Source organism: Takifugu flavidus, chromosome 1, assembly GCF_003711565.1.
Source record: "Takifugu flavidus isolate HTHZ2018 chromosome 1, ASM371156v2, whole genome shotgun sequence".
In the NCBI taxonomy this organism is placed as follows: Eukaryota; Metazoa; Chordata; class Actinopteri; order Tetraodontiformes; family Tetraodontidae; genus Takifugu; species Takifugu flavidus.
In genome coordinates, this window is record NC_079520.1 from 28114091 (window position 1) to 28139338 (window position 25248).

A 25248-nucleotide genomic window follows, 5' to 3' on the forward strand; every position below is an offset into this window, starting at 1 on the left:
GCAACGCCAGGCTTCCCCCCAACGGACAAAGAAACGGACACCAGATTTGGTGTCGCCTTCAGAATTTGTTAAATGTGTTTGTAAAATGTGACAATTGTTTATGTTAAAATGTTCATGTGAAAAAATCTGCAGACCGAAGTGTGAAGTTCAAAACGTAATCAGATTCATTTTAAAATCGGAAAGTTTATTTTTGTATTTTACGTGATTTATTATTTGTACAAACGTGGTGCAAAGTAATTCATGATTTGTTAAAAATGTCAGTGGCTGGTAAAAATGGGACATTGTGATTTCCTAGGACTGTTGGAGAAGTGATCATTTTAAAATGGTTTGAACATTTATTTCAATTTGAAAAACACTTGCACTAAGACAAAATCTAGAAATAAAGTGTTGCATATTGATATTCATCTGTTCCCGATCTTGTTAAATCATTGTTGATATTGTCACGAATACTTGGCTCACAGTAGCCATGACATACAAATGGGGAGACCAGCGATGAGGATTTTCAACCCAACACATTTATTAAAGAACCCAGTGGAATATAAAACAGAAAAGTCCAAATAGTCACAAAGAGGGAAACTCCAAACTCCTGCGGCCGTGACGAGCTCCGGGCTCATCTGACGAACTCCACTGCAGCACCAGAGAGGACGAGAGGGGGCCTCCTCCACGCTCTCCAGACAGGTTTTATACCTGGACCCCGTCAGGCAGCCAATCCCAGCAGATGGGCCACAGGTGAGCAGGTGAACATGCTGGGTCGACTGGAAACGCTTGGCACTCCCCCTGCAGGTCAGCCAGGGAATTGCTCTTCCAGCCAGCCCCGACAACAGTGAGGCACGACAGAGCCGTCACAATATTGATTGTGAGAAATCATTAACATGATCAGTGTCTTTGCAGAGATCAATATCATTAACTATTAATAATGACATTGAGTTGAAGGTAAATTGAGCAAATTGGCTATTTCAGAAGTGTGTATCAAACTGGTAGCCCTTCACATGATTCAGTACCCAGGAAGTAGCTCTCCGTCTCAGAAAGGTTGGTGACCCCTGTGCTACAGAGTCAAGTTTAGAGGAGAAATATGCTATTGGCTTCATTTTAGCTCCACTGTTGAGCTCAGACTGAGGTCATCAAATGTTCCAGGTTTTTCACTGAGGAATTTATAATTGCACAAATGAATAATGGGAGAAGATGTAAAAAATGGTTATAGACACAGTTTTGAAATAAATGTTTACCTGCTGTTATAATGCATAATGATGTTTTGTGCTAAAACTAAATATGAAGTCTACTTGATTCAACTTTATCTCCAAACACAACTGTCAATTCTTTTCAATAATGCTCTTCGTTTCCACTCACCTTGTCGGTCTTCAGTCTTCCTGCTCAGTCTGAAAGGAATACTTTGAAAAACTGGTTTGTTGGGTTCCCAGTATCTGGGACCGTTGTTGCTGGTGTCTACCTGCAGGGGGCGTGGAGGAGCCGCTCATCAGCCACAGTGGCCCCGCAGACACACGCACCTGCGGTCTCTCTTCAATCTCCCGTTAGATTTAAGGACAGAACTCCCGTCTGCCAGCGGCGGAGTGTTTTCGTCCTCATCGCCAAACCCTGACTTCTGTGGCTTGACTATTTTTGAGAGTTTTCCTCGCGGACTTGTTTTGGACTCTCTCGAGGTCTCTCCGCCTCTGTGAACGCGGACCGAACTGTTCTTGTTCACTTTAAAATAAAGACGCTTTTCGGACACCATTCTCCACCATTATTTAATTTAGTTAAATAAATAAGATTTATGATGCTTGACAGATTTGAAAGACTTGTAAAAGCAGCATATTCCTGCAGCCCTGGAGTCCAGGAGGAGCAGCAGAGGTCAGAATGTGTCGGAGCGCGTGTAACTATTGTCTGCAGTTCCACGCGTGTCCACCGGGTGGCGGTAAAGCACCACATGATATTTCTCCTTTTTGGAACTTCTTCAGCTGCGTTGAGCTTTAAATCTTCACCTGTCGCTCCCTTTAAGCTCTAAACTTTGCGGTTCTGTGTGTAGTTTGTTGGTTTGAATATTTATGATGGATTCTGATGACGATGACTGAAACTGTCAATGGCCAATAGAAAGTTCGTCCTTTGTTCTACTGCGTCACACATTTTCATTATTTATTGTCATTTTGGGTCTAAACTGGACCAGTTCTGTGAGCTGTTTTGCTTTTTCTGTGGACCAGATGTTCCAGGCAGGTTCCATCATCGGACACAGACGGAGACAGGTCACGTGACAACAGTCAGCCTTTAGTTCTTTATTACAGGAGGATCTGGTTTATATACAGACACGTATCTGCAAAATACTAAAAAGTCTATGAACCCAAAGTACTAAAAAGTCTACATCCACGCACACGCGTGTATTAAGTGTTCATGTGTTCATGCGCGTACGTGCACACTGTATATTCATCTAATAACTGTTAGTTTCTAAAACAGCAAAGTAGAGTCACTGAGGCACGGCTTCACCTCCTTTACACCGAGGTTTCCCTGAGCAGGTGTGATGAACTGTTGCAGGAGGAAAAGCATGGAACATGTTAATAACCGGACACAACAACACTCAGGTTTATTGTCTGACGGCATCAGTGTCTCTGGTTGCATCTGTCTGAGGAGCATTGTGAAACCAGGAGCAGTGTAAATGGGGGGGGGGGGGGCAGTGAGTGGATGCTGCATTCATCAAACACACAATAGTCAGAAGAGAAGAAGGAAGAACAGAAGCCCGTGTTCCTCAGTGTTGGTGTGGAGACGCCTGTTTGGAGGAGCAGGAAGCAGGCTGGACTCTTCCAGCTGGCTTTAATGCCACTTCTCTTCTGAGAACCTCCCAGCAGCTTTCTCTCCACCATCTTTTTACGCTGAAGCTTTTTGATCATTTCAGGTCAGATGTTCTTGGACTGAGGTTAAACATGTTTGTTCTTGTGCTCGGAGCGAACCGACGATCCTCTAAAGTCAGGCATCCTAAAGGTGGATGTTTTCTGAGGCCTGGAGGCTTTAAAGTGGCGCTTTTACCCACTTGTCCTCGTTCTGTTGGAAACTTGATACAAAAACCTTTTCTGGAGCTTCATGTTCTGCTTTTTTGAAGGAATGAAATGGTTTCATCAGCGCTGCCGGGGGCTGAGCAGGCTTCATAAATCTGAAGCTCTGAGATCCTTTAAAGATCTCCTGGAATCAGCAGATGGGGGTTTGATCCAAAACTGTAAGAATCAGTCAAGCTATCAAATCTTGACTCAGTTGCATGGAGAGCAACAAGCATCAGGACACACCTTCTACCTGGTCATCAAACCTCTCTTCTACGTGGTCAACATCATCATCCCCTGCGTGCTCATCTCCTTCCTGGCCTCGCTGGTCTACTACCTGCCCCCAGACAGTCAGTGCAGAGTCCCAGAACGTCCTGAAGCCAGCGTCAGGCAGATGAACAGTCGGGGACCTTTTCAGAATCACAGCTACATGAACTGAGTTAACCTTCAACAGCACCCAAAGAATCAGACATTATAGCTGAATATCACGGCAGCACGGGACAACACAGCTAATAAAGCAGCAAACATCTGTCACACTCTGCTCCAGCCCATGGACTCAGCACTGCTCACACCTCACCCTCTGATCACACACCCGCCCTCACCCTCTGATCACACACCCGCCCTCACCCTCTGATCACACACCCGCCCTCACCCTCTGATCACACACCCTCTGATCACCACACCCACCCGCCCTCACCCTCTGATCACACACCCGCCCTCACCCTCTGATCACACACCCGCCCTCAGTCACTGATCACACACACCCGCCCTCACCCTCTGATCACACACCCGCCCTCACCCTCTGATCACACACCCGCCCTCACCCTCTGATCACACACCCGCCCTCACCCTCTGATCACACACCCGCCCTCACCCTCTGATCACACACCCTCTGATCACACACCCGCCCTCACCCTCTGATCACACACCCCCCTCACCCTCTGATCACACACCGCCCTCAGTCACTGATCACACACCCGCCCTCACCCTCTGATCACACACCCGCCCTCACCCTCTGATCACACACCCGCCCACCCTCTGATCACACACCCGCTCTCACCCTCTGATCACACACCCGCCCTCAGTCCCTGATCACACACCCGCCCTCACCCTCTGATCACACACCCCGCCCTCAGTCACTGATCACACACCCGCCCTCACCCTCTGATCACACACCCGCCCTCACCCTCTGATCACACACCCGCCCTCACCCTCTGATCACACCCCCCTGATCACACACCCGCCCTCACCCTCTGATCACACACCCGCCCTCACCCTCTGATCACACACCCGCCCTCATCACTGATCACACACACCCGCCCTCACCCTCTGATCACACCCCCGCCCTCACCCTCTGATCACACACCCGCCCTCACCCTCTGATCACACACCCGCCCTCACCCTCTGATCACACACCCGCTCTCACCCTCTGATCACACACCCCCCCCAGTCACTGATCACACACCCCCCCCTCACCCTCTGATCACACACCCGCCCTCAGTCACTGATCACACACCCGCCCTCACCCTCTGATCACACACCCGCCCTCACCCTCTGATCACACACCCGCCCTCACCCTCTGATCACACACCCTCTGATCACACACCCGCCCTCACCCTCTGATCACACACCCGCCCTCACCCTCTGATCACACACCCCCCTCATCACTGATCCACACCCGCCCTCACCCTCTGATCACACACCCGCCCTCACCCCCTGATCACACACCGCCCTGTGTGTGTGTTGTGTGTGTGTGTGTGTGTTGTGGTGTGTTGTGTGTGTGGTGGAGGGGAGAGTATGGGGAGGGGTTAGAGGCGTATGACCACTGAAGCGTTACTCTACATTAAGGAGAAATGATCCTCTTTGTTTGTGGTGTGTGTGTGTGTGTTTGTGGTGTGTGTGTGTGTGTGTGTGTGGTGTGTGTGTGTTGTGTGTGTGTGTGTGTGTGGTGTGTGTTTTTTGGGCTACATGTGTGTGCTCTAAGTGTCTGTCCCTGGGGGGGGTCACGATGACCACCGCCACCTCCTAAAGATCACACATTACATTCAGTGATGTGTGATCTGGTGTTAGTGAAGGACAGGAAGTGTGTGACCTTTGTTGTCGTCAGGTGTGAGAAAAGGGGAAATGGCAGCGTCACTGAGCACCAGATCACCGGATCACCAGATCACCAGATCACCCGATCCAGGATAAGGAGCGCCTGCATCTCTGCTGGTGTGTGTGTGTGTGTGTGTGGGGGGGGGGGGGTGAAGGTCACCGGGTCTTCAGGTTCCCCTGGATCACAAAGCTTCCTCCTCATCCTCTGTGTTTCTCCCGTCTCAGAGGCTGAAGGATGAGATCGCAGAGGTGACCAGCGAGATCGAGACTCTGGGCCTGACCGAAGAGAGGTGACACACGCACACACACACACACATGCACGCACACACACAGGCGCACACACACACACAGGCGCACACACACACCCCCCAGCACACACACACACACACACACACACGCACGCACACACACAGCGACACACACACACAGCGCACACACACACCTCCCCAGCACACACACACACACACACACACGCACGCACACACACAGGCGCACCTACTGAGGGTGAGGTGGCCCGACAGCATCCCAGAGGCCTCATCCGAGCGCGCGTGTGTGGGGGGGGGCAACAAACATGCTAATTACTACAGTTTTGCTGTTTGTGTAGAACTTGTACGACAGCATCAAGAACGAGCCCTTTAAGATCCCCGAGGACGACGGCAACGACCTGACACACACCTTCTTCAACCCGGACAGAGAAGGGTGGCTCCTGAAACTCGGTAGGACGTTTTTAAGCGTTCAGATTCATGCTGCTGGTGCGCGCGCCCCCTGGTGGACGCGGCGTGTAACCACACTTTACTGACGTGGCCGTTTCGAACGTTTCCAGTGACTTTATTCCTCTCTGTGTTTCATGTGTTGCTCCAGGAGGTAGGTACTCAGCTCTTCCTTCACTTTTCCCTGCACCGCTTCCTCTCCTCCCCGCCTTCTCAGTCCTGATTGGCTGTTGTCCTTCAGCTTCACATCGCTCAGAACATAGAATTCGGCGTTTGTGTGTCCCGCCTCACGCTGCTAACGCGACCCAAACCGAGCTGCTTCTAACTGCTGGACAGAGCTGCCTTTAACCTGCTGCTTGGCTGCACAGAGCCACCAAAAGGAGGTCGTAGCTCAGCTTTAAATCTGTCCCCAGGTGGACGAGTGAAGACCTGGAAGAGACGCTGGTTCATCCTGACAGACAACTGCCTGTACTACTTCGAATACACCACTGTGAGTATTTCCAGTCGATGAGATGGGAGACAGGCGGTCTGCAACACGTCTCTCATGTCCTCCTCCTGCGCAGGACAAAGAACCCAGAGGAATTATCCCGCTGGAAAATCTGAGCATCCGAGAAGTTGAAGATTCCAAGAAACCGGTAAAGTTTTCCATCCGGATCTTTTATCTTTGATGGTTTGTTTGTTTCCGATGCCCTGAGAATGTGAGTCAGCTGCGCCCTCTATGAAACTGCAGTTATTCCTCACAGGAGCACCTCTAGCGCCACCTGCTGGCACCATCTTTACCCTCCACCCAGGGAGAGGAAGCGCCCCTCCCTCAGGACTCACCCGTGGTTCTGTTCCGTTACAGAACTGCTTTGAGCTCTTCATCCCGACCACAAAGACCAGGTGATAAAGGCCTGCAAGACGGAGGCGGACGGCCGCGTCGTCGGGGCAACCACACTTTCTACCACCGCATCTCGGCGCCGACGGCGGAGGAGAAGGACGAGTGGATCAGCAGCATCAAGTGAGTTGTGGTCCGAGCCGGTGGGTGGTGGGTTAGGGTGAGCAGGAGCCTGACCCTCGTCCCCCCCCCCCCCCCCAGAGCTGCCATCAGCAGGGATCCCTTCTACGAGATGCTGGCCTCTCGCAAGAAGAAGGTTTCGTCCCTGAAGGCGCTTTAGAGGATCCAGACTCACCTGGACCGGCGGCTGGACCTGCTGCCCAGGATCCAGACCAGATGTTCCCCATCCACGGAGGAAGGGAGGCCCTGACGGACAGCTGTGCTGCTGCTACACACACACACACACACGTGTTCCTACCAAGCTTCTGTCCTCTGGAGCCCTCGAAGACCGTCTGGCGGAGCGACCGTTTTGATCCTTTTCATCATTTACAGACTCGTTTTATTTTCCTGCCGAGTCCTTTTCTCCTCTGTTTTCTGGCGCGTCACATGACCACATCAGAGGCGTGAACGCCACATCTGATCTGGTCCTTTCAGTGTTTTCCAAACATTTTTTAAAAACTTTGCTTTGAGGTTGGTGGAAAATAAAGAAACTGCTGAATATTTGTCAGTTTTTCTTGTAATTTATTGTTTCAAATAAAGTTTTGCAACACAGTCTTGTTTTTCCCATTTGTGCCGCACTCATTACATCCTAAATGAGGCGTTAATGACGACGGTGACGATATTCAGGCGTTTAAACCGGCTCGTCCAGATGTTCCGATCACACCGTCGAGGCTCAAATCAGATTAGAAGCAACAAAGTTGTTTCCTGGAACAGATTTAAATATGAACCGTTTCCTTCATCTTAGGGCTCAGGGCCAGTCTGGACTCAGTCTTTAACGTATATTGTGGATTCGTTTCCACGGTAACGAGGCAGCTGTAATAACTGAGCTGTTACCCTCCGCTCCTACCTGAGTTCACGCCTCGAGAATCAAACTCTCGTCTTTCCAGCAGCTCGGCTGAGTTTCCTGGAACCGTTTGAGCTATTTGTGGAAACAAACATTCGTGTGCGTCACCTCTTTTTTTTATTTGGTTTCTTTTTAAAAGTCATCTATTGATTTAAGTGGATCCAGATCCTGGGTGGATCCAGATCCTGGGTGGATCCCCTGTAATGTGGAACCCGTGCCGATATAAAAGAAGAGGTCATGCAGTTTTTAAAAACACGCCACTCCTTTAATTTACAAAGATAATGAATAAAACTGTGCAGGTGCTGCAGCTGAGCAGGAAGAGCGTTGAGCTCGTTCAGAGCTCCTCACAACCCTCAGGGGTTCCAACCCTTCAGCACATCCGCCTCAGCTGTCGGCGCCGCTGCCTCGCCGCGCCTTAGTGACTTTGGACCGTTGTCGTGATGTCTCTGAATGTCTGAGTCGCTTCCTGCGCCGGATCGAACAGCCGCCGGGACTCGTGAAGACTTGTGAAGACTCGTGCACGGATCATGGCGGCGACCTCCAGGGTCAGAAAGTGAGGAAACGGTTCTGAGTGAAAGGCAAAAACATATTTGTTCACTCTTTTCATCCAGCATCCACGAATCCCAAAGTTGGTCATTTCCTACATTTGGATTATTAACATGTTGAACTCTGAAGGTGCAAAAGCAGAAACTGTCGGGGCCGTTTAGGTGTCGAGCCCAACGCGGCCGCTAGGGGGCAGGAGGGGGCAGCGCTGAGCGGCACCTGCTCTTCCCTCCGGTGCTGCTGCGCACCTTCACATACTTTCAGTCCTTCCAAGTTATTTTGGGAAGCCTCAAACCTGTTTTTCCGCCACTGATAAGCAATAACAACACAAATGGGCCATAAAACCACAAACATTTATAGTGATTAGAAGCTTTAAAAGTGCTGATGCGGGTATATTTTGCATTCACGCGCAGCTCCTGCTCTCTAAAGTTTGAGTTTTAGGGAATAAAACTCCCCTCATTTTACCTTTTTTCTTCCAAACCCAAAAACTTCAATCTCTAATTTGTCCGTTTGTGTTTATCAAAGTGAAAAGCGATTAGCACGTTGTAATGTGGCGTTTAAAATGTGTCTTTATGAATCTGACACCAGCGTTATGGTGAACCTTCAACCTTCACACCCAGAATTGGTTTGATTTAGGGTAAACGGTTTTACGGAGGCATCCCATAATAATCAGAAACAGACGCTTTTGCTTCCTCCCAACAACAGTCGAGGGCTCAGAGTCTATTTACGACTGTTGGCAGCAGATTACTCGACTCTGTCCAGGTGCTGATAAGACAGACGGACGGACAGACACCACCCATTTACTGTCACTGGGCTGCTCCTGACACTTCCTCCTGAGGGGGGCAGAGAGAGGGGGGGGGCAGGAGGGGGAGGGGGGGCACAGGAGGGGGGGGCAGAGGAGGGGAGGGGGGCACAGGAGGGGGGGGGGGGCAGGAGGGGGGTGGGGGGGGAGGAGAGGAGAGGAGGTCTCAGACGTCTTTTCTTCCTCGGTGAACTGAAGCTGAACATCAGCTCTCGCCACCGTTGGAGGCTCCAGCGCCCTCAGAAGGTCGCCGACTCAGCAGGACGTGTCCCCCCCCCCCCCCCCCCAGAACCAGAACCCAGAACCAGAACCCAGAGCAGCAACACTCCCACCAGGTGTGTCTGTACCTCAGAAGAAGTTCTTGATGAACGGAGTGACCAGTTTGACCCACAGCTGCACGTGGCGGTCGGGCTGCTCGAAGGTGGCGCTGGAGACCTCGGTGGAGCGGCGGTACAGCCTCTGCTGCTCCTGAGGGGGGGGAGCGCACGTGTCAGTCACATGCACACACACACACACACACGCACGCACGCACACGCACACACTCACACCTCACACACACACAGCACGCACACACACACACACTCACACACACACTCACACGCACGCACCACGCACACACACACACACTCACGCACGCACGCACACACTCACACACACTCACACGCACACACTCACGCACGCACCACACTCACACACACACACCACGCACTCACACGCACTCACACACACACTCACACACACACACACACACACACACACTACACACTCACGCACACACACACACGCACTCACACACACACTCACACGCACACACACTCACACACACGCACACTCCACCAGCTGCGCTCCCTGCAGCTCCTGGTTCTGCGTCACCATGGCGATCTGGGCCTCCAGGTCGCGGTGAACCGAGCGGTGGCCGAAGTTCGGCGAGCCAATGAGCGTGAGGCAGGGCCGGTCCCGCCCCCCCAGGTAGTACCACAGACCTGGAGCAGAGGGGCGGAGCCAGGCGGCCCGTTTAGGGGAATCTGACCTTCTTAATCTGCCGACTCGGCATCAAACACATCTAAAAGGAATCAAAGAAGCGTTCTTTTCGGGCGCTACTTCCTGTCACCTGACCTTTGGCGTGGAAGGTCCAGCGGGCCCTGTGGTACTCGTGCAGGGGACCCGCTCCTGCTGGCCCAGCCGGCACACCTGCTGATAGAACTGCCTGGCGATGTGGATATAAGCAGCGGGGATCGCCCCGGCGACGCCCTTGGCGCCGAAGAACCCGTTGACCTCGGGAGACGCCGTGAGGATGCGGTAGTTCGCTCCGGCGCCGAGGACGAGCTGCATGTAGGCCCGGGTCAGGTTGAAGTAACCCGAGGTTAGAAAGAGGGTGGAGTCTGGCCCGGCGTCAGTCAGCAAGCACTGCGAGGGGGTGGAGCCAAGACAAACGTGCGTGAGCGGCTTTTTTGCTGAGTAATGATGATTTTAACGAGCCGGTTCTGCTCTGACTCACCTGTGTGACCTCCTCGTCCACCTGGATCCCCAGAGGCTTCATCTGAACCAGAGGAAAGACCCAGGTGTCCTCCTCACCTTCGCTCAGCTCCTCCCCCTCGCCGTCCCGCTGCCTGCGCGGGCGCCGTCCAGCACCTCCATGATCCGCCTCCGCGCCGCCACGAGAAACTGCTGCCGGTCGCCTGTTCCCAGAGAGCAGACGGTAAGTGGGCACAGCCGACCCGGGTCGGCCCGAACTCTGGGTCGGAATGTTCTGAGCTCTGAGAGCATCTGAGGAACATGAAGGGGGGGGGAGCAGCAGGAGGGCCTGAGATGGAGGGGTTTGTTATTCGAGCCCGTCACCATGACGACGACGACGTCACCAGCGTTTCCAGAGTGTGGGGACAGGAGGTTTATGGAGGTGACAACGGTGTGAACACGACCAGTGGAGGGACCACAGCCAGTGTGAGGGTGACCGTTCAGTCAGCTGGTCGTGACGGAACAGCAACGCTTTCAGGAAATGTGTAACAGACCCACAACCGACAGGTGAACTTTGCTTCTACTGTTTGGAAGGAATGACATGTGGTTGAGTGCTGGGTGTGTTGTTGTGTGTGTGTGTAGTTACTCCTTATCATCTTCCAGCAACACTGTTGACACAAAACTCTATTGCCGGTGTTGTTTGTTAATTGATTCCTGCAGACGTTATTTCTTCACCTCTCCAACTGGCATCCTGGCAGTGGTGTGTTCCATTACAGTCCGGGGAGTGGTGTGTGTGTTGTGTGCGTGTGTGTGTGTTGTTGAGAGTGTGTGTGTGTGTGTGAGAGTGTGGTGTGTGGTGTGTAGTGTGTGAGAGTGTGTGTGTGTGTGAGAGATGTGTGTGTGTGTGTGTGAGAGTGTCGTGTGTGTGTGTGTGTGAGAGTGTGTTGTGTGTGTGTGTGTGACCCGGTGTGTGTGTGTGCGAGTGTTCGAGTGTGGTGTGTGTGTGTGTGTGTGTGAGTGTGCATGAGTTCTCTGAAAATGATGAAGAGAGCTGTTTGTGGTTGGCTGCATGTTGCCATGTTACTGTCAGGACCCCCCCCCCACCACACCACACACACACCCACCCCCCCCACACACACACACACCTTTATAGGGGGTGCACATGCCCTCGTGCACGGCCACAGAGTCGTCGGGCTGCAGCTGGAGGACACGTCCCCGACGGCGTCCACAAGCTCAGAGAAGAAGTCGGCCAGCAGGGGCAGTCCTCCAGCAGACGTAGCGGTCCTGCCTGTTGGTGAAGTACGAGTCGCTCAGGTGGCGCTGCCGGGGCAGGGAGGGGGGACAGAGGGGCAGGAGGGGGCAGAGGGGGGAAGAGGGGGCAGAGGGGGCAGAAGGGGCAGAAACACAGCATTAGCACCTGTAACACCTGCTGGCGCCGCAACGCCCACTTTGATCTCAACAACTGGGCCTTTGTGTTGGTGGCCAAGACCAAAGGAACAAAGGGAGCTTTGAGAGGGAGGCGGAGCCACAGGTGGGCGGAGCCACAGGTGAGCACACACCGCTGATGATGACGCTGTCGTCGAACAGGTAGACCTTGATGTGCTGGACGCCGATGGTCTCGTTGAAGCGCTGGGGCACCAGCCGGCGCAGGAGCCCCCGCAGGTCCGGCGTGTGGTACAGGGACACCCGCACCTGGGGGGGGAAGCGCTGCAGCAGGGGCAGCAGCATGGTCCTGGAGTTGGTGGCTCCTGGAACACAGGGGAGCATGGGTCAGGGGGGGGCACGGACAGGGGGGGGGGGCACGGACGGGGGGGGGGGGGGACACAACTCAGGGACACAGCAGCAACCTCGTGAGCCGCGGGTGTAGTCCAGCAGGACGGAGACCTTCAGCTGGGGGGGGTGCTGGTTGTCCTGGGAGCGTTGAAGAGCCTCTTCCATGCAATTCACCTGTGGGGGGGCAGAGACACAGTCAAGGGGGGGCAGAGACACAATCATGGGGGGGACACAATCATGGGGGGGTAGAGACACAATCAAGGGGGAGCAGAGACACAGTCATGGGGGGGACACAATCATGGGGGACACAATGATGGAGGGGCACAATCGTGGGGGGGAACAATTATGGGGGGGCACAATATTGGGGGACACAATCATGGAGGGACACAATCATGGGGGGGGCACAATCATGGGGGGGGCACAATCATGGGGGGCAGAGACACAATCATGGGGGTCAGAGACACAATCAAGGGGGGGCAGAGACAAAATCAAGGGGGGGCAGAGACAAAATCACAGGGGGGGACAAAATCATGGGAGGGACAGAATCATGGGGGGGCACAATCATGGGGGGACATCATCATGGGGGGGGCACAATCATGGGGGGGGCACAATCATGGGGGGACACAATCATGGGGGGCAGAGACACAATCATGGAGGGACAAAATCATGGGAGGGACATCATCATGGGGGGGCAGAGACACAATCACAGGGGGGACACAATCATGGGGGGGGACACAATCATGGAGGGACACAATCATGGGGGGGCACAATTATGGGAGGGACATCATCATGGGAGGCACAATCATGGGGGGCACAATATTGGGGGGCAGAGACACAATCATGGAGGGACAAAATCATGGAGGGACATCATCATGGGGGGGCATAATCATGGGGGGGCAGAGACACAATCACAGGGGGGACACAATCATGGGGGGGACACAATCATGGAGGGACACAATTTTGGGGGGCAGAGACACAATCCTGGTGGGGGACAGAGACACAATCACAGGGGGGGGGCAAACACATGGGAGGGACAGAATCATGGGGGGGGCACAATCATTTGGGGGGCAGAGACACAATCATGGGGGGCAGAGACAAAATCATGGGAGGGACAGAATCATGGGGGGGCACAATCATGGGGGACACAATCATGGGGGGGCACAATCATGGGGGACACAATCATGAGAGGGACACAATGATGGAGGGGCACAATCATCGGGGGGCAGAGACACAATCAAGGGGGGGCAGAGACAAAATCACAGGGGGGGACAAAATCATGGGAGGGACACAATCATGGGGGGGCACAATCATGGGGGGACAAAATCATGGGAGGGACATCATCATGGGGGGGCACAATCATGGGGGGCACAATCATGGGTGGGCATAATCATGGGGGGGGCACAATCATGGGGGGAACAATCATGGGGGGCAGAGACACAATCATGGAGGGACAAAATCATGGGAGGGACATCATCATGGGGGGGCATAATCATGGGGGGGGCACAATCATGGGGGGACACAATCATGGGGGGCAGAGACACAATCATGGAGGGACAAAATCATGGAGGGACATCATCATGGGGGGGCAGAGACACAATCACAGGGGGGACACAATCATGGGGGGGACACAATCATGGAGGGACACAATCATGGGGGGGCACAATCATGGGGGGCACAATATTGGGGGGCAGAGACACAATCATGGAGGGACAAAATCATGGAGGGACATCATCATGGGGGGGCATAATCATGGGGGCAAAGACACAATTTTGGGGGGCAGAGACACAATCCTGGTGGGGGACAGAGACACAATCACAGGGGGGGGGCAAACACATGGGAGGGACAGAATCATGGGGGGGGCACAATCATTTGGGGGGCAGAGACACAATCAAGGGGGACCACAACAATAATGAGGGGACAAAATCATGGGGGGACAAAATCATGGGGGACACAATCATGAGGGAGGGGGACACACATCATTTGGGGGGCAGAGACACAATCAAGGGGGGCACAATCATGGGGGGACAAAATCATGGGGGGGGCACAATCGGAGACCTTCAGCTGGGGGTGGAGCTGGTTGTCCTGGGAGCGTTGAAGAAGTCTTCCATGCAATTCACAATCAAAGGGGGGGACACAATCATGGGGGGGGGACACAATCATGGGGGGGCAAAATCATGGGAGGGACACAATCATGGGGGGCACAATCATGGGGGGACACAATCATGGGGGGGGGCAGAGGACACAATAATTGGGGGGGCCACAATCATAGGGGGACACAATTGGGGGGGGGGGACAACCATGGGGGGACAAAATCATGGGGGGGGCACAATCGGAGACCTTCAGCTGGGGGTGGAGCTGGTTGTCCTGGGAGCGTTGAAGAGCTTCTTCCATGCAATTCACAATCAAAGGGGGGGACACAATCATGGGGGGGACACAATCATGGGGGGACACAATCATTAGGGGACACAATCATTAGGGGACACAATCATGGGGGGACACATCAGGGCAGAGAGACACAATCATGGGGGGACAAAATCATGGGGGACACAATCATGGGCAGGGCAGAGACACAATCATGGGGGGACAAAATCATGGGAGGGACATAATCATGGGGGGCAGACACACAATAATGGGGGGGGCACAATCATGGGGGACACAATCATGGGGGCAGAGACACAATCATGGGGGGACAAAATCATGGGGGACACAATCATGGGGGGGCAGAGACACAATCATGAGGGACCGAGACACAGTCATGGAGGGGACACAATCATGGGGGGGACACAATCATGGGGGGGCAGAGACACAATCATGAGGGAACAGAGACACAGTCATGGAGGGGACACAATCATGGGGGGGCACAATCATGGGGGCAGAGACACAATCATGGGGGGACAAAATCATGGGAGGGACATAATCATGGGGGGCAGACACACAATAAGGGGGGGGCACAATCATGGGGGACACAATCATGGGGGCAGAGACACAATCATAGGGGGACACAATCACAGGAGGGACAAAATCATGGGAGGGACAGAATCATGGGGGGGCACAATCATGGGGGACACAATCATGAGGGGGACACCAATCATGGGGGGGCACCATTATGGGGGGGCAGAGGACACAAACCATGGAGGGGACACAATCATGGGGGGCACAATCATGGGGGGGACACAATCATGGGGGGCAGACAGAGACACAATCATGAGGGACAAGACACAGTCATGGAGGGGACACAATCATGGGGGGCACAATCATGGGGGGGACACAATCATGGGGGGGGCAGAGAATTCCAGGACCTGAGAGGAGCCCCAATAATGTGGGTTTTTTCTTCCCTTCAATAAATCCTCATCGTTAGTCATCAGACTTCCTGTTTACTGGTATTGTGTCCAGACCAGGTTCAGACCAGGCTCAGACCAGGTTCAGACCAGGTTCAGACCAGGTTCAGACCAGGCTCAGACCAGGCTTAGACCAGGTCCAGACCAGGTTCAGACCAGGCTCAGACCAGGCTCAGACCGGGTTCAGACCGGGCTCAGACCAAGTTCAGACCGGGCTCAGACCACCTGATTCGGGCCCTCAGACCAGGTTCAGACCAGGCTCAGACCAGGTTCAGACCACCTGATTCGGGCCCTCAGACCAGGTTCAGACCAGGCTCAGACCAGGTTCAGACCAGGCTCAGACCAGGTTCAGGCCCTCAGACCAGGCTCAGGCCTTCAGACCAGGTTCAGGCCCTCAGACCAGACTCAGACCAGGCTCAGACCCTCAGAGCAGGTTCAGGCCCTCAGACCAGGCTCAGACCAGGCTCAGACCAGGCACAGACCAGGTTCAGACCCTCAGAGCAGGTTCAGGCCCTCAGACCAGGCTCAGACCAGGCTCAGACCAGGCTCAGACCAGGTTCAGACCAGGTTCAGACCAGGCTCAGACCAGGTTCATGCTCTCAGACCAGGTTCAGACCAGGCTAAGACCAGGCTAAGACCAGGCTCAGACCAGGTTCAGACCAGGTTTAGACCAGGCTCAGACCAGGCTCAGACCAGGTTCAGACCAGGTTCAGACCAGGTTCAGACCGGGCTCAGACCAGGTTCAGACCAGGCTCAGACCAGGCTCAGACCAGGTTCAGACCAGGTTCAGACCGGGCTCAGACCAGGTTCAGACCAGGCTCAGACCAGGCTCAGACCAGGCTCAGACCAGGCACAGACCAGGCTCAGACCAGGCTCAGACCAGGTTCAGACCAGGTTAAGACCAGGCTCAGACCAGGCTCAGACCAGGCTCAGACCACGTTCAGACCACGTTCAGACCAGGCTCAGACCACGTTCAGACCAAGTTCAGACCAGGCTCTGACCAGGCTCAGACCAGGCTCAGACCAGGTTTAGACCAGGCTCAGACCAGGTTTAGACCAGGCTCAGACCAGGTTTCGATCAGGCTCAGACCAGGTTCAGACCAGGTTCAGACCGGGCTCAGACCAGGTTCAGACCAGGTCAGACCAGGCTCAGACCAGGTTCAGACCGGGCTCAGACCATGCTCAGACCAGGCTCAGACCAGGTTTAGACCAGGCTCAGACCAGGTTCAGACCAGGTTTAGACCAGGCTCAGACCAGGCTCAGACCAGGTTCAGACCAGGCTCAGACCAGGTTCAGACCAGGTTCAGACCGGGCTCAAACCAGGCTCAGACCAGGTTCAGACCAGGTTCAGACCAGGCTCAGACCTGGTTCAGGCCCTCAGACCAGGCTCAGACCAGGCTCAGGCCCTCAGACCAGGTTCAGACCTGGTTCAGGCCCTCAGACCAGGTTCAGGGAGCACCATGATCCTGTGAGGTTTCCGGCTCTGGCAGCCAGCTGAAGGTCCAGATGCTCTCCAGGGGGAGAACATGTGGTCCAGAGGCTTGAGTCAGGCTGGGTGGTGGCAGGAAAGATTCCAGCCTGGTTCTGCTCAGGTCCTGTTCAGGTCCTGTTCAGGTCCTGTTCAGGTCCTGCTCAGGTCCTGCTCAGGTCCTGTTCAGGTTCTGCTCAGGTTCTGTTCAGGTTCTGCTCAGGTCCTGCTCAGGTCCTGTTCAGGTCCTGCTCAGGTTCTGCTCAGGTCCTAACCCAACCATTCCTTTTGTGTTGTGCAGGCAGCTTTTGTTCCCATGGGCCAAAACCTGGTTGGTTTCCACCGTGGTGCTGCAGCACCTGTTCACCGGTTCACCTGTTCACCTGCCGCCCCAGACCCGGTGGTACCGTTCCTCACTCACCAGGTCCTGCTCCAGCTGACCCGTCCCCAGGTACAAGGACGCCATCACCACACGCCGCTTCGCCGTCGTGATCCGGGTCTGGAGAGAGAGAGCAGCAAGTGTTAAGGGTGTGTGTGTGTGGTGTGTGTGTGTGTGTGTGTGTGTGTGTGTGTGCGTGTGTGTGTGTGTGTGTGTGTGTGTGTGAGCGGCCCAACGGGCGAGGAACGGTTCCTGTTCCCGACCCAGTTCAGCAGGAACCTGTTTGTGTCGTCTGGCGTGACAGGTGAGCGACCGGGAAGAGCAGGAACGCCGTCCAAGACACAGACACAAAGAGGCTTTGTTGGTCCGTAACGGAAAAATATCGCAGAGGAATTTGTTGACAGGTGGAAACAAAGAGAGGAATCTGACCCGGAACTCCGGAACCGTCTGGGAACGTGTCTGGGAACAACACTCACCTTCATGGCCTGGTAGAACTGCTCAGGGGAGCTGAGGACCTGGATGCGGGAGCCCGGTACCCTGAAGACGGGCGCGTGTTCTGCCATCCATCCGAAGTGGGTGCAGAGCCCATCCGTGCCCTGAGCTCCGGCTGACCCGGGGGGCCTGGAGGCGGCACGGGGAACCGGGACCGTTTCGGCCAGCAGAGGAGCAAGGAGCAGCACCGAGGTCCTGAAGGAAGACGAACAACTGCTTATTAAAACCTTTATTTTATGGCTTTAGCTCACAATAAACTAGCACGTTTACGCTACACACACTAGCACGTTTACACTACGCACACTAGCACGTTTACGCTACACAAAATAGCACGTTTACGCCACACAAACTAGCACGTTTACGCCACACAAACTAGCACGTTTACGCTACACACACTAGCACGTTTACGCTACACAAACTAGCACGTTTACGATACACACACTAGCACGTTTACGCTACACAAACTAGCACGTTTACGCTACACAAACTAGCACGTTTACGCTACACACACTAGCACGTTTACGCTACACAAACTAGCACGTTTACGCCACACAAACTAGCACGTTTACGTCACACAAACTAGCACGTTTACGCAACACAAACTAGCACGTTACGCCACACAAACTAGCACGTTTACGCCACACAAACTAGCACGTTTACGCCACACAAACTAGCACGTTTACGCTACACACACTAGCACGTTTACGCTACACACACTAGCACGTTTACGCTACACAAACTAGCACGTTTACGATACACACACTAGCACGTTTACGCTACACACACTAGCACGTTTACGCTACACAAACTAGCACGTTTACGCTACACAAACTAGCACGTTTACGCCACGCGTAACCTCAGGTTTAAGAAACGCACGCACGCACGCACGCACGCACGCACGCACACACACACACACACACACACACACACACACACACACACACACACACCACACCACACCACACTGGCCCACAGGCTCCTGATTATGTGTGTTAATCCTTCAGTAGCAGCGGTGCAACATGTTGCCTTTTAAATAAATAATTCAGCAGAGTGATGTAGCGAGGAGATTTAATGACTGCGTCCAATTAATAACTCACATTTAATAAGGTTAGAGGCTAATTTAATAATGCAAGGCTCTCTCAAGCATGTGCAGTTTATTTAATCATGTGACTGCTCCACAGCCCTCCTGACCAGGAGCACGAGGCTGGGAATTCTGGGAATTCTGGGAATGTTTCTCCCTCAACTCGGACTCGGAACGTTCGTGGCTGCAGGTCGGAGCTCCAAACACTCTCATTTAATGAGCAGATGAACGATAACCCCCCGTCACATCTGCACCAACAGCTGTTTATTGCACATTTAAACAGTCTAGTCATTCTGGGATGTCAGAGCTTGACTAAAGAGTAACGTTCTTCCCACGGCTGTTGGAGGCAGGAGCAGGTATCAGAGCTCCGATCCAGCTGTGCACATCTGTCCCACTGAAACCCAGGTTGACCACAACCATGGAAGTCCTCTGATCCCAGAACCCCCCCCCACCACCACCACCACCACCACCACCTCAGCCACCATGTGTTATTAGCTGATTTATTACCCCGCTATTATGACCTGATCAACAGGTCCTTCTGTCATGATTTGCCTCCAAACCCTGCGCCCTCCCTGTAACCTTTGCCCCCGGCGCGTTGAGCTCAAATCGGGGTAATTATCTGCTCGCTAAACCCGTTTTACAACAGTTTTAAATGAAGTCGCGACAAAGGAGGTGACAAACAGCAGCTCGTGAGCAGACAGGTAAATAGTGAAGAAGCTAGCTTAGCCCGCGCGTGTCCGCCGGCAATAACACCGTCCTGCCGACAGAAGAACAGCCTTTAATCGCCACCTGGAGACAGGCGTCGTTCTTACCCCCTTCTTCTGTCCCGCGCACGGAAGAGCCGGTCAGTTATTCGGCTACAGACGCCGTTTATGGCCGGTGTGTAGACGGAGGACAGCAGCCTCCTCCACGACATGGACGCCGCCATTGCTGCACCGGCCGGACTGGGAAAAAAACTTTATTGACAAAGGTGATCCTAACACGGACACTCGCGGTCGTCACGAGGTCACTGATATTATTCACAATTCACTGATTCACTACTATTAGAAACGAGGGCATTAAACGCGTATTCGCTCGGTTAATAACTTATTTAACCGATTCTCCGTTTGTGGCTGTTCGAGTGGCGGTTGGGGTGTTGTGCGCCCTCTAGCGGCCGCGCCGCGAACAGCACCCTCCGTGGACCAGGCCACGCACGCTGGGTGCGTGTTCGTCCCTCCACACCGATTTCAGGGAAATGATCTTTGCTCCTCACACTGAACCAAATGATGGAGGCGCGGCCGCCTGTGTTATTGTGTTTGTCACAACTAGAGGCGTGTTTGTTCCAGGTAACTTATTTTTATAGTCTTCGCCTCGTTAAAACTTCCTTAAAGTGCTCGACGCAACATGACAACGAGCTTTTTAGTCCTCTCATGAATGGTTATTGTAAGTAAATAATAACATAACTTGTTATCTTTGATAAGACCTTTATCAGGCATCGCCCTAAATAAGATAAGGTTTTATTGTGTGTTATAGTGTAATAGTTTTGCCTCAACGTCTCATGTGGGTTTTATCAAATGTCTCATGAATAATCAACAATGTCACGTGACGATAATTAGGGTGATAATTAATAATTCCATCAGCAGACGTTCTGTAAATATCCTCACCCCGGGCTCCGCGGCCCATTTTAAAGGCAGGAATTAGATTTTTATTTGCATTCGCCCTCGACGGCAGCGGGTTGCTCAAGAGCACTTACAGTAATCCCGACGCTTCCCGATTTACTGACACACACGAGGAATCATCCTCGGACGTTGCCCTGCTCCCGCACGGTCAAAGTTAATCACGCCACTTTCTAAATGATGCTAAAAGAAAAATAATGAGCTGCACATGTGGTTCCCGGGGCGCGAGCGGCCCCGGAGGTAGAGCTTTATTTATTCACCGCGCTTTAGTTAATTGGATGTGTTACAGGAGCAGCAGAGTCCGTTCGGGAAACATATATTAGGCAACGCTCTTTCAATAAATCACAAGATGCCCATTGCTCGAAAATACAGGAAACCGACGGCACACGCGCAAATGTGCGAGTTTGAGCCGCGGATCAAAGGCTGTTGCGTCACAATCTGGTCCCGTACGTTCCGCTTTGATTCAACTTTTCAAGAATGGAACCCGCGACTACCAGGAAGCCGCCCAGCAAAGGTCACGCCGATTATTTATGGGCACTATCTGTCTCAGCACGCGGGCGCGCGTGCTCGCGCGGGGCGTGCGTGTGTTTACTGGAAGGCGCTCCGAGCGCGGGGGGCGGAGCCTTACGAACATCGGCTTTACTCATTGGCAACAACCTCCAATAACCTTCCTCCACACTCGGCTGGGCTCCTCTCCGGCTCGGACCGCCGCTGACGCATTCCTCCGTCCAGGAAAGGAACCCACACACTTTCTGGATACTTTACTGCGGATTTTAATGCCTGAGTTAATCATTTTTCTGGCACTACTCTCGGGTAGTTTGCATCGGCTCTCCTTTGTGTCCGAGCGGCTGCAGCGCCGGGCTCAACAAATCCGCAAGGTAAGTTTAAAGGCAGCGGCTGCGGCTGCAAATGACCGAGATAATTGATGTTTGGGTGGAAATGGAAGCGGAGATCCAGGCTGGGATCCGGTGGGCGCCACCGAGCTGGGGAGAGGCGCATTTTCGCCGCTGTGTGAGCGTCAGTGACCGGAGCGGCGCTTCTCTAGCGGCTCCAAACCGTCCTGCACTGGCCGGTAAATCCGCAGCCTCCGGGGGTTCCGAGCAGCGCGGGACGGGACCCCCTTCTGGTCATTCTGAAACCGGAGAATGGTGCCTCTGTGTCGCTCCCCGTGCAGGGGAGAGGGGGGTATTATTTCACGCAGGAGGGGGGGGGCAAAGCGCGCCGGGCTCTTTCTCCGTGACCCCGTTCGTGAGGCCCCTTGTCGCGGGAGGTGCGAGCGGAGGCGGCCGCGGTCCCGCCGCCGTCGAGCCGCGGCCCCCAAACCGAGCGCCCCCCCGCCTGCCCGTGACTCGCGCCATGACCGCGCACCAGCCTGGAGAACTGGGGCTGGACTCGCGTCCGTGACCAGGGATCCTTTTCTTGCATAATTCCAAGCTCGGTGACCTAATATGTACTCCGTCCCTTCCCCCCCCAGCTGTGTTTAGGTGCCCTCTCCCAGCCCCTCTCTGGATGCGTCAGACTCCTCTGCCCCGGGGCCCTGGACCCGGTGTGTGACCCCGCCACCCTCAGCCTACGCCCCTCCGCCTGGCGCCCCCCCTGCTCCGAGCCCGCCCTCACCTGTCCACCTCCACCCTCCTCTTGTGGGCCCCCTGCCTCTCCACCAGCAGGCGGAGGCAGGGGGCCATGGCATCATGGTAACCTTCAACGGACCAAAAGCCCTCGCCATGAGCAGCGTGAGGTCAGCGGACGCCAGGGTTCAGGGGTCAAACTTCACCCCGCATCACTTCAAGCCGTTTAGCTCCAACGAGCATTACCAGCAGGTCAGTTCCCCTCGAGGACTCCAGATCCCAACCCTGGTTCTGGTTCTGTACTAACACGTTGTGCGCGTCTTTTCAGGTGATGCGCGCCTTACGGAAGCTCCAGGAGAGTGGCTTTTACTGGGGGGCCATGGGGGGCCGGGAGGCCAGCTCCACGCTGCGCTCCGAACCACCCGGTACCTTCCTGATCCGCGACTCCTCCGACCATCACCACTTCTTTACCCTGTCGGTGCAGACGGCCCGAGGAACCAAGAACCTGCGCATCCACAGCGAGGGGGGGGGGTTCTTCCTGCAGCCGGACCCTCAGAACGCCCACGAGCTCCCCCAGTTTGACTGCGTGCTGAAACTCATCGCGCACTACATGGGCAAAGGGTCGGAGGCCGGAGGCCGGGGCGGCGCCGGCGCCTGCGGGGGCGACCCCGGGGGGGCCGAGGTGAAGGCGCGCAGCGTTTACTTGATCCACACCGGCGGAGAGAGGATCCCTTTGGAATTACGTCGCCCCCTTTTGACTTCGCTGTCGTCCCTGCAGCATTTGTGCAGGACCACCCTCAACAATCGGGGCCTGGGGAGGCCGGAACAGTCCGAGCAGCTCCCGAGCAGCATCAAAGACTACCTGGAGGAGTACGACGCTCCTATATGACCGTGGCGCCGCCACGACAAGCGCCACTTGATTTGAAGATGGCACACAAGGGTCCCGGGGGGGTCCCGGATCAGAGTCTTAGCTATGCTAATCTGAGGAGCGTTTTTCATCAGAATCGGCTAATCTCGCCATTTTAAACGTTGACAAATGTATATATCGTCAAAGCGTTACCTCGTCTACCTGGCCGAGCGGAAACCGCCCACGAGACCAGTGGGGGTGAGGTCAGAGGTCAAAGGTTCCTATGACTGACGCAGAGCAGAGCCTCGTAGAACATTAATCTAGTAGATATTAACGATGGCCGTGGTGGGGACGCACCCCCCCCGGCCCCCCAGGGTTCACCTCCGCCCTCAGTCTCACCACCACGCAGAGGTGGCAGGAAAGGCAAAGTCCAGAGAGGGAGGATGAGCAGTGTTTGTTTGTTTGTGTCTGTGTGTGTGTGTGTTGTGTGTGTGTGCGCGTGTGTGTGTGTGCGCGTGTGTGTGTGTTTGTGTCTGCGTGTGTGTGCGCGTGTGTGTGTGTGTGTGTGTGTGTGTTTGTGTCTGCGTGTGTGTGCGCGTGTGTGCGTGTTTGTGTCTGGGTGTGTGTGTGTGTGTGTGTGCGCGCGTGTGGGTGTGTGTGTGTGTGTTCATGCGTTTCCACCGCTGCTTCCCGCAAATGTTGCCTCCCAGAGGGGAGGGGGAGGGGGAGGGGGAGGGGGGGCACTCGCGTGCACAAGCTGCACATACAGGTACAGAAGAAAAAGGAAGGCTTTAGGGAGCATCTCCTCCCCCTCCTCCTCCTCCTCCTTTAGGAGCATCTCCTCCCCCCCCCTCCTCCTCCTCCTCCTTTAGGGAGCATCCCCCCCCCCCTCCTCCTCCTCCTCCTCCTTAGGGAGCATCTCCTCCCCCCCTCCCCCTCCTCCCCCTCCTTTAGGGAGCATCCCCCCCCCCCCCCTCCTCCCTCCTTTAGGGAGCATCTCCTCCCCCCCTCCTCCTCCTCCTTTAGGGAGCATCCCCCCCCCTCCTCCTCCTCCTCCTCCTTTAGGGAGCATCTCCTCCCCCTCCTCCTCCTCCTCCTCCTTTAGGGAGCATCTCCTCCCCCTCCTCCTCCTCCTTTAGGGAGCATCTCCCCCTCCCCCCTCCTCCTCCTCCTTTAGGGAGCATCCCCCCCCCTCCTCCTTTAGGGAGCATCTCCCCCTCCCCCCTCCTCCTCCTTTAGGGAGCATCTCCTCCCCCTCCTCCTCCTCCTCTAGGGAGCATCTCCTCCTCCTTTAGGGAGCATCTCCACCTCCTCCTCCTCCTCCTCCTCTAGGGAGCATCTCCTCCCCCTCCTCCTTTAGGGAGCATCTCCCCCTCCCCCTCCTCCTCCTTTAGGGAGCATCTCCTCCTCCTCCTCCTCCTCTAGGGAGCATCTCCACCTCCTCCTCCTCCTCCTTTAGGGAGCATCTCCTCCCCCTCCTCTCCTCCTTTAGGGAGCATCCCCCCCCCCTCCTCCTCTAGGGAGCATCTCCTCCTCCTTTAGGGAGCATCTCCACCTCCTCCTCCTCCTCCTTTAGGGAGCATCTCCTCCCACTCCCCCCCCCCCCTCCTCCTCCTCCTCCTCCTCCTCCTCTGAGACTAACGCGTTGTCAGGGGACCAAGAGCAGCAGATCTGTAGTTTAAATCCAGGCCGACTCCAGAACTGTCAGCAGAAGCGTGAATCTGTGGAGGGAAGGAGCAGGAAGGATCCAACCAGGAGAGAAATGAGGGAAATGGGATTAGGAAAAGGGAAGTGGGGGCCGGCCTGGGGGAGGAGACATACTGTTATACAGCAGCGTGTGATCCTGGTGATAAACTTCAGGGAAACGGTCCCAGCAGACGGCGCCTGTGAATACAGACCCGGGCCGTCGGAGGAGGAGCTCCTCCGCTGCCTTTACACCTGCGCGTCCTCGCTGTCCTGCGCAGCGTCCTGGCAAACCTGTCCCTCTGTCCCCGTGTGTGTGTCCCTCGGTCACGGGGACCCGGGACACGACCGTAACGCTAGAGAGGTCTGGCGCCGCTCTGACCTTCCTCCTTTCATCCGAAACCCCGATTAGCTCCAAAGATCCTCAAACAAAAGAGAGAAAACGCTGCGGAAGAGGCGGA

The 25248-nt window shown here is 54.8% G+C and overlaps 2 protein-coding genes and 1 pseudogene across 2 annotated transcripts in view; 2 read left to right on the forward strand and 1 right to left on the reverse strand.

Annotated features, from left to right (window-relative positions):
- LOC130533076 (cytohesin-1-like) overlaps positions 1–7412 on the forward strand; it is a 50205-nt pseudogene extending 42793 nt beyond the window's left edge.
- Positions 1–20137, reverse strand: part of LOC130533008 (CDP-diacylglycerol--glycerol-3-phosphate 3-phosphatidyltransferase, mitochondrial) — a 54506-nt gene extending 34369 nt beyond the window's left edge. The window contains 8 exon segments of the mRNA XM_057046111.1: positions 11650–11712; positions 11715–11758; positions 11760–11824; positions 12062–12252; positions 12352–12451; positions 17504–17581; positions 17938–18148; positions 19847–20137. Coding sequence (XP_056902091.1) covers positions 11650–11712; positions 11715–11758; positions 11760–11824; positions 12062–12252; positions 12352–12451; positions 17504–17581; positions 17938–18148; positions 19847–19962 — 868 coding nt within the window. The 5' untranslated portion in view covers positions 19963–20137.
- Positions 20138–20999: 862 nt separating this feature from the next.
- Positions 21000–23606, forward strand: LOC130533160 (suppressor of cytokine signaling 3-like). Its single transcript, XM_057046369.1, has 3 exons — positions 21000–21567; positions 22164–22509; positions 22586–23606. The coding sequence occupies exons 2-3, from the start codon at positions 22381–22383 to the stop codon at positions 23144–23146; spliced, it is 690 nt and encodes a 229-aa protein (XP_056902349.1). The 5' UTR covers positions 21000–21567; positions 22164–22380; the 3' UTR covers positions 23147–23606.
- The last annotated feature ends 1642 nt before the right edge of the window (positions 23607–25248 follow it).

What these genes read in the sequence shown, in the direction of transcription:
- LOC130533160 (XM_057046369.1), top strand. Translation starts at nt 22,381, where the DNA reads ATGGTAACCTTCAACGGACCAAAAGCCCTCGCCATGAGCAGCGTGAGG. An exon ending in CCAACGAGCATTACCAGCAG is followed by an intron (nt 22,510 to 22,585) that starts GTCAGTTCCCCT and finishes GCGTCTTTTCAG; the next exon opens with GTGATGCGCGCCTTACGGAA.